This window comes from Sitodiplosis mosellana, unplaced genomic scaffold, assembly GCF_009176505.1.
Source record: "Sitodiplosis mosellana isolate CC-2019 unplaced genomic scaffold, AAFC_SMos_1.0 Smas_scaffold_23, whole genome shotgun sequence".
NCBI classification, from domain to species: Eukaryota; Metazoa; Arthropoda; class Insecta; order Diptera; family Cecidomyiidae; genus Sitodiplosis; species Sitodiplosis mosellana.
This window is the reverse complement of record NW_022595265.1, coordinates 39,900-49,166: the sequence shown is the minus strand read 5'-3', so window position 1 is coordinate 49,166 and position 9,267 is coordinate 39,900. Positions and strand designations below refer to the sequence as shown.

Sequence of the window (9,267 nt, the reverse complement as noted above, 5' to 3'; positions counted from 1 at the left end):
TAAGTGCGCTAAAATACCGCTTCAGGCGCCCGAGTTAGCAAATTCAGCTCAGCTCAGGCATACTCAGCAGCAAATATACAATCTCTGCCAAGTAATTAAATCTCAACAAATAATACACGTGCGCATTTACATGAATATGCGTGTACGATGTACGTGCCGTTTCAAAGAATGCATTAATTGGTGCTTATCACCTTTCTATCAGCTCTATAAAAAAGCGTCTGACTTTGTATTATTAATTCCAAATTTCGTTGATGAGCATGAAAACAGTTTCTCGATGTTTATTTTTCGTTAACCGGTTTTGTTGGCGCGTTTTCAAAAGCTCAATTCTATATATAACTTTGTTCAGAAAATTGTGTATTATTCTGATTTGAATCTATGGTATATTCTTTTTCTTTTGATAGATCACGATCCCAATGTGCCATGGTCATTTTGCAATCAATTTTCAGTATCCGTTATAAATGCGATAACTCAAAATGCTGTGAACCGCACGTGTATCACACAATCGCTACAGACTTTGTGTCGTACGGAAGCGCGTGGCGCATGTTTGGCAACTGAACCAATACATACCATTACAGTGTCATGCGACGACTGCGTGCGGTTCATAGTTGGCTGAGTTATCGCTATTTATCTTAACTATCAAGGATGCTTAAATCGATTGAGGCAATGACTAAGACTGATGAAAATCGTTTTCTATGTTTTTTTTTACTTTGTTTCTCCACATTTATTAATTTTATGATGTTTTGTTCGAATCCTCCATTGAATTAGATCAATTGTATTTCTATTCTCAATTTTTTTAAATTTTAATTGGTTTCGTTTCCGAAATTCTTGTTTCATTTGTTTCAAGTCTTGTTTCCATATTCATGGTGCAGTTTGTACTAATAAATCAATTGAATCGTTGCATCCATCAATCCATGTTGGTAATATGTCATAGCTTAATTCACCTTGTGCTATATTGTACTGTGTGTTGATGACTAAAGCCTTTAAGTCTAAAGGCACAACAGTTACCATACTTATAATCATTCCGGAAAAGACACCCTTTGCATGAATCAACAGAAAGTCAAAATTCAAACAAAAAGCAATGTTTAATGAAAATGCGTAAAAAAACGTACCAAAAAGACAACACTTACATATTTATTCGACCCTGAATAAAGCATTCCCAATGAGAATGCACCGAAAATAGCGGCCATGCTGGCCAAGGTGACCGCCATCTGGAACACTGATTGAAATTTATCAACGATAACATCGTTCAAAATGCAAAAAATGCCAAACAAAATTACAATCGCTCTCATTGTGAGATTAGCTTTTGCATCCGTATGATCAAACCATTTTCGCGGAAGAATGAAATCATTGTAAAAGATAACACTCGGAATTCATTGTGATCGACGGATGAAAAACAGCCGACGATATTGCTGTCATTCATTTTGTTCAAATTGTATGGGTTTTATCAATTGTGTTGAAAGATCTTCGAATCATATCGCAAAATCAGAGTTTGACTAAGGTGACAGATATATGCTTTAGCATAGAAAAAATATCCGCATATTTTTTGGTTTGTCCACTCCCAGTATATAACGGCACCCAGCTTCATCGAGTATCAGCACGCACACTGAACGTGGTAGTATAGAACGGTTTGTTTACAAAGAAAAATATTTGTTTATAAACAAAATCTTCCCGAGTTGTACAGCGCAATGTATTTAAAAGCATATATCTGTCGCCTGAGTCAAACTCTGCGCAAAATCATAATGACGGCGAATTTGTTCAAATAATTCAAGCTACACAATGAATGAAGTAGCACAATTTTTCGTCACTTCCTTAACAATAGTGGGTTTTATCAACAAGTTTTTATCAATGAAGCTAATTCAAGACGAGCAATTTAATATTACTATGTCTCGAGGCTATGTTTAAACGTAATTTTACGCCATAAACTATAATGTACGACGTACATTGTACGATTGTCGGCTCACGTAGTTTGAAACAAACAAAATCTTATTCTAAAATGTGTTCGATTACAATCCGTCCACCAAGAAAATATGCCGGTTGTTGTTGTTTTTTGCTGTGCAAGGGATTTTTTAGCATTTGAAATAGTTGCGCCCAACTTGAGTGTAAGCATGCATCAACACTTTTTGTATTATGATAAAAATGTGTGGGCAGGACAATGTGAGTGTTAAAAATGTGTTGTGATTGAAAATAGCTCGCTAGCAAAAAAAATAGCAATAGTATTTATTACAACTGTAACCGAAACAAAAGCAAAAGCAAACTTTTGTCTCCACTCTAATCAGCTGATATGAAGATTGTTTACAAACAACTGAAGTCAATATGTGTTTATCGGAGAACTGGGTGAACAATTGAACAAATACTCTGCCATTGTGTTCAACACATAGCTGATACTGATTTATATCCTGTCCATGTATTGGTGTAAACAAAAATCGAATTTGGTTTGAGTTTGAAATATTTTTCAATTCCTAAGCGCTGCATATTACCATAAAATCAGCTGATACTTTATACCTTCCACCGGTTTTGGCTTTGCTTATACTTTTTTTATGCGAATACATAGTGTACATGTTACAACGTTAGTGCATAGCGCGTGAACCGATACGACGTATCACTTACACGCACGCCATACACACATTGTAATTTTGTACACGTGTATTCGCATCAAATGAATGTATGAGCAAAGCCGTAACCGGTGAAATGTATAAAATACCAACCGACTTTCTGGTAATATGCAGCAGCGCTGAGTCAAAGTTAAATTTAATTTAAGTTGGTTGACTCGCCCAATATGAATGGAGCTTCAGCGCAAAAAAAAAACGTCACCACACATTGATTGTACACGCAGCGATACACCGAATATACACGTCGAACTCGGTTGATTCTCAGTTGAAGTTTGGCTTTTAAAGTCGAAACACCGTAAATACGAAACATTCGAGTGTACACACGAAACCGGAACGGTAGTGTTTTTTTCTTCTCAATTTTTGTGGTTTCGAAATTATTATGCTTTTGTATTTATTTTTATTATTTATAAAAAAAAGGTGTGTATTTTATCTAATATAAATCGGTTTTTTTTATATAAAATTTATGTATTTTGGTATCAACTCGTAAATATCACGAAAACTGGTCATTTTTAACCTTTTATTGAAGATAAAAATGAAGCGGTTTGAGGAGTTTTGACGAAAATGAGTAAATTTGGAACACATCCGTTTTCTGTGAAAATCATGTGGCTTCCTGCCATCCTTCCGATTTACCGCTTGATGTACATAAAATTTCTTTAACCATCTAATGCAATAATTTTGCCCAGGGCTGGGAGTACTGGCCCAAGCGCGACTACACACTTAGCTTCTAAATGTGACACCTTGCTAAGTGTGAGCATTCGTTTTGCGAATAAGCGACGAAGAGAATGGAAACAAGTGCGCGTGTGGTAGTGAGCAGCCTGATGCGATGCTTCTCAATGTAGCGACCAATACACGCGCACTTGTTTTCACTCTCTTTATTGCTTGTTCGCACGACGAATGCTCACACTTACCAAGGTGTCACATTTAGAAGCTAAGTGTGGAGTCGCGCTTGGGGGTATCTGGTTGATTTTTGGCCATTGATAATTAAAAAAATATTCATAATCCTGGATTTCTCATGATTTAGTCAGAAAATGCGATTGACATAAATCAGAGAACAATCAAATCCATTGTTTGAAAGTATCAAAACTGTGTCTAATTTGGAATTCGAATAATTTATTCTGTCAAATTTTTGTTGTTGCATACATTTTTGTTTATAACTTTACAATCACACTGCATAGACAAATATTGCCAAAGACAAAAATAAAGAGAAAACATTGACAAATGAAAATTCCCTTTGATGCAATGTAATCCGATGTACGGTTTACGTTCTACAGGCGTTCAAATGTTGCCCGTCTAGAGGCGGTTGTAATAAATTAGAGGGTTAAAATTGCTCAAAAAATTGTTCTTTGTTACGAATGGGAAAAGAGAGTTTTTCTAGTTTATTTAAATTTTTCAGGAATTTTTTTTTTTTGCTTCAATCGCAAACAGTATTTCGACTTATTTGTTATAAATCCACCTGTGGTAGATATGTCGTATTGTTTTTATGCTATTTAGACAAGTTTTCAAGGAACTTTATGCATAGAAGTTGTAAACAAATCCGATGTTGTAGATATAGCGGAAGGCAAGGAGTCAGATGATTTTCAAAGAGAAAAACATTTTCAAATCAAATTTTTTAAACCGATTTAAAAATATACCCAATAAAAGATCTAAAATGATCAGACTTCGTAAGATTTACGAGTTTATGCCAGAATGAATACATTTTATATTAAAAAAAAGTTCCATTTTTTGCAGAAATAGTAGATTTTTTCAATCGTACTCAAGCTTTTAATCGACACTATATATAGATATTCTCTTGAAAGCTCGCTAAAAGTAATAATTTCTCTCTTTTTATAGATAAACGTACGACGTGTATACGTGACTTTGTTCATGTTTTGATATTTTTGAAAAGAAAAAATTAACGGAGATTATCAAAAAGAGGCATAAAAAAACATTCGAAAATGGGACACCAGTCATCTTATCCAGATCAACAATGTGCAAGTTGTTCCAATGCGGACTCACCACCGAAAATATTCAAGCTGACCATCGATTGTTTCGACGAAATATTCGAGTATTTGTCAATGAAAGATTTGCACTCACTCGGTCAGACGTGCAAGACAATGCAGCAAGTGTGCGGAGAGTACTTCAAACGGACTCATTCAGCAGCTGAGAAATTCTGCGCAAGGGACGGAATATACACGACTTATTCCAGCATGGAGGGTGATGTCAATCAGCGCATTCAAACATCGTGTTTTAATCAGTTTATGCCCTGTATATCGCATTATTATGGGGCAATTGGACCAATTCATTATCTACAAAAACATGTCAACGAATTTATATCAACCAACCACATTTACCTTGTGTCGCTATTTATAAACCACGAAAAAGTGGAATTAATCAGAGAAATACTACCACAAATCGAAATAATGCAAATAAGAAATTGCTCGATGTCACGGAATTTCTATGAATTGATGCTGAAATATTGTGAAAATTTAAAGTGCATTTATTTGCAGAACGCTGACTCCAGTTTCAATGGCAAGCACGAATGGCTAATGCAAGATTATCCTCAGCTCGAGCATTTGGAACTGATGCCGAGCTATCCGATCGTAGTGGATGAGCTGAAGGCATTTTTTGAACGTAACCCGAAGGTGAAACGATTTTCGACCACCGCCAGATTTCTATGGATCAATAGAAATGAGTTCCTGAATTCGAAAGTGCAATTGAATGTATTGGAAATTAAAGCCGAATTCTTCACTGAATTCGATGAATCGGGCAATAAGATATTGATTTGGGATGTATTGAATCGACTCCATGCACAACGTTTCTACAAGCGATTATTTATTTACATCGGCCGCGTTGACCAAGAGCTCAGCAATCAATTGGCTTCGATGGGTGCGAGTCTCGAGACATTATGCATTCGACGGTTTAAATCAAGCTTCAGTTTGCCTCTCTTGAGCAATCTGAAAGAGCTCATACTTTTGGATGGAGCAAATGCCACTGATATGGCAGTTCTAGCAAAGAGTCTCAAGAAAATCCAACGACTTTATGTCGACAAAGCAACAGTTGACGACATTTTGCCATTCATTCGGCAATCAACACAATTGAGTAAAATCAAATTGTTTCTCAAAGGCGAACAGGAACAACAACGCATTCTCGATCAAAATAATAATAATTATGCTGCGGTCGAAGCTCAGCATTATGAAAAAGATGAAAAGAAAAAAGAAAAGGATAACATTGATAAAGTTGAAGAAAAAAGCGCTTCTAACTGGAGAATCATAGACTTGGTCGCATTAAATGAGGAACGTAAGAAATTGGTAGGAGCACGAAAAGTGACGATTTATGTTCGAGACGATGTTTTTTTGGCCACAAAATGGGCTGCTTACAACGGAGATATTAATTTAAGCTTAATCGAAATGGGACGATCTGATTCGTACGAATGGAACCATCACTTTTAAATTCAATATGTGAACGATACTCAAATATGTATTATCTCTTTCTAGAATTAAATAAAAATGCTTTGGATTATTTCATCGTTTTATATTTAAATCATGTGTGTCTTTTATTTAATGTTTTTGGAAGCAATGGACTGAGACAATTTACTCGTACGCCAAACAGCTGAAGTGCATTTGAATTCATTTCAAACGGGACAATATGAATCTATCAACAAATGCGATAAATATCACCTTCACTCTGAATCAAACAATTGACGTAAAATGCATTATCAACTTTTGCAAATGTCATTCGCGAAAATCCACTGATGAGTCGACATTGTGCTGGGCTTGCATTAAGTTTGAACGTCACTTTTGTTCTTCAACCAATCGAATTTCTAAACCTTGTGTAAATACAAGGAAAATTCATTTTTGAAATAGTAAAAGAAATTTATTCAAAATATTGGGGTAATAACAGAAGAAGGTCATTTATTAAAATCGTATTTGCCACAATCATCCAACAAAACGTCAACACGGAAAAAATGAGTGATAGAAAACGTACAGCAAAAAAGCAAAAACTGTGTCAAGTTGAAGGTCAAAGCGCTGGAACGTCTGCTACTTCTACTTCTACGAATGAACAGCAATCTTTGCCAAAAATATTCGAACTGGATGTCGATTGAACTACACTCACACATACATATGCATATATGGTGTCAAAAATGATCACCAAAGATAAAGACATTAGCTTGAATTTAATAAAAGTAAAACGATCTGATTCGATGAATGATGTATTTTATACTTTTTCATAAAATTAAAAAAAGAACGATTTTTTTTCAATTACTTTTGTTAAATGTCTGTTATTTGAACAAACTCTGAAGCTCACAGCTTTGGAGCCACTTTATTTCAATTTGCATTGAATTTTATTCATAGCCAATAATAATACAATTCAATTTCGAATTTGAATTTATTTTTCTAAAAAAAAAAAAATTATTTCTCCACATTTTGCTTAATTCGAACACAAGCCCAATTTTTCGGTTGATCATATTGATTCCATGTTTTGGATTCAATTTCTGCATTAGTTTTGAATGGCAGATGCCAAAAATCACCAATTTTATGGCTGTACATTTTGAATGCCATCGGTTTGACCAGTTCGATTGGTTTATCTGTGCCGATTGTGAATCCATACCAATGCTCTTGTTGCCATTTTTTAAACAGTGCATCGAATTGTTGTCCAATTGCAAATTTGTGCTGTCGCATATAATCGTTGGATAAAATGTATGAATTGGGACCGCTGTATAATGCCGCATAGAGCAAAAATATGTCGTCTTTGGATCTGTAATTTAAAAAAATTAAATAAATGAGACTTTTCAAATACCCAAATTTGAAAAATACGCAAATTAAAAACAAACGCTATTTATGTTTAATAGCGTTTGTTTTCAGAAATCGAAATAATTGAACAAAAATCTATTCAAAATTGATTCTCTGGGGCTGCTTACATATCATCGACTAGGAAAACCGTTGCCATTTGACGAATTGCATTCATTTTTGGCCATCTGTTCATATGCTTCCTTCCAACAACTAAAACACGCTTTCCTTCTGCAGTGAGTTGTGACACTACATTCGCCAACTAGAAAAAAGAGCAAAAAATTATTATTAAAAAAATTGATTCAAAATGCAAAAAAAATTGTCGAAATGCAGAAAAAAAAGTTCAGACATGTGGTTTAGTTATCATGACTATGATAACTTCTTGAGTAAATGTGCACAATGACAAAAAATTTACCGCAAATGCACATGGTTTTTGTTTATGTTTAAATTTTGTGAATGCTAATTTATCTGCTACATGAATATTTTGTTGATTTGCCAAATAAGAAACGTTCAATCCATCCATAACGATGTCAAATGGACCGTTCTCTTTAATTGTACGCTCAAATGCTTGCCACTCCTCAGGTGTTGTTTTCTGATAGATGATATTGGCTTGACCTTTACCGACTACATTGTTCAAAAACTCATTCTGCAATGTGATGAAGTCTTTGTTTGCTATCCGAACTGCTTGCAGATTGCTGTTGCAATTTCGACAGACGCCCCTGGGAAAAGAAATTGAATTGTAAAATAGAAAAAAAAATGAATAATGGAAAAAAAAGTTCAGACCAAACATAAATTTCAACAATACAATTTTCAAAAAAAATAACCAAAATAAATGATCTCTTACGAATAGTCAACGTTGGTGATTTTTGCTTCGTGTCCACTTTTGTAAAGAGCACTCGTCAATACTCTGAGCGTTGGTTCGTCAAACACCGTCTGAAGACGTTCACAAAATGTGAGCAATTTTTCAGCATTTTGTGGAATTTCTTCTCGATTATTTTCAAAGTATTTTGCGAACGCAACAATCGTTTTGCTAGCCAGGTGTTGATAGCTTTTGCTGAGGTGTGTTAAATTTGTTAATATTTTCCACGTTGACTCAATTTCATTCTGATGCAGAGTTTTTCTTGCTAAAATATTGAGTGAGCTTGAACTTGGTTTTGCTAGGTCCAATGCTTTTCGCCACTCTTTCGTCGCACACAGTCCCATCACGACTATTGAATGCATTTCCGATAGAATGTAAAACTCTCGGGCTATGAGGTCGTTGCACCTAGAAAAAAGAAATTACTTTACTTTATTTTGTTTCAATAGATTTAGTTCAAAAATTAACATTCTACCAATCAATCAACTGCTGTTCCTCCGCTTCGGTTAATTTTTCCACTGATGCCTTTTTTGCGTACAGCTGAATAATGAATCGCCGTATGCCCAAGTCTTCATATTTCAAACCGAACGATTCAATAAAAGTTCGGGCATTTTGCAACGAATCATTCGGCCGAAGTGACAATAAAACTGTAAATACAAGCTTATTCAAGGTATTTTCATTCCTGAACTCGGGATTCTTTTGTAACTCGGTTACAATTAATTTCCACTCGGATGCCGGCAAACATTTTTGTTTCTTTAGCGCTGATGTTATTGCTGTATGAACGACGTTATATCGTTGTTTTTGTAACTCAGCCGCACGTTCGTCATTACTTTTTAATTTGGCAAATTTTGAATAACTAAAAATTGCTGGTTGCATCGGCCTCAGCCTCACGAAATGCTTGATATTCGTTGATATTGTAAACATTTTTTTTAGATGATTGCCACACGTGTGTGATTTATTTTATTCACTATTTAAACGCTGTCAGTGTCAACCATTGACATTTCCATTCCATCGTGAATGTCGGGAATGTGGAACG

The 9,267-nt window shown here is 35.0% G+C and overlaps 2 protein-coding genes across 2 annotated transcripts; one reads left to right on the top strand and one right to left on the bottom strand.

The window, feature by feature from the left end:
- The first annotated feature begins 2,893 nt into the window (after nt 1-2,893).
- LOC129568813 (uncharacterized) lies at nt 2,894-6,128 on the top strand. The gene is made up of 2 exons (XM_055447117.1): nt 2,894-3,026; nt 4,440-6,128. Exon 2 carries the CDS (start codon nt 4,544-4,546, stop codon nt 6,035-6,037), a length of 1,494 nt encoding a protein of 497 aa, XP_055303092.1. The 5' UTR covers nt 2,894-3,026; nt 4,440-4,543; the 3' UTR covers nt 6,038-6,128.
- An 832-nt stretch (nt 6,129-6,960) lies between these two features.
- LOC129568847 (mitochondrial ribonuclease P catalytic subunit-like) lies at nt 6,961-9,224 on the bottom strand. The gene is made up of 5 exons (XM_055447177.1): nt 8,707-9,224; nt 8,220-8,639; nt 7,791-8,094; nt 7,507-7,637; nt 6,961-7,343 (listed from the first exon to the last, which is right to left on the bottom strand). Exons 1-5 carry the CDS (start codon nt 9,153-9,155, stop codon nt 6,998-7,000), a joined length of 1,650 nt encoding a protein of 549 aa, XP_055303152.1. The 5' UTR covers nt 9,156-9,224; the 3' UTR covers nt 6,961-6,997.
- Between the last annotated feature and the right edge of the window lie 43 nt (nt 9,225-9,267).

Excerpts from the sequence above, each read along its gene's own strand:
- LOC129568847 (XM_055447177.1), bottom strand. The coding sequence starts at position 9,155 with ATGTTTACAATATCAACGAATATCAAGCATTTCGTGAGGCTGAGGCCG. Across the intron at positions 8,095-8,219 it reads ATCACCAACGTTGACTATTC|GGGCGTCTGTCGAAATTGCA; the intron begins GTAAGAGATCAT and ends TTCTTTTCCCAG. Across the intron at positions 7,344-7,506 it reads GTTTTCCTAGTCGATGATAT|ATCCAAAGACGACATATTTT; the intron begins GTAAGCAGCCCC and ends TTTAAATTACAG.
- LOC129568813 (XM_055447117.1), top strand. The coding sequence starts at position 4,544 with ATGGGACACCAGTCATCTTATCCAGATCAACAATGTGCAAGTTGTTCC.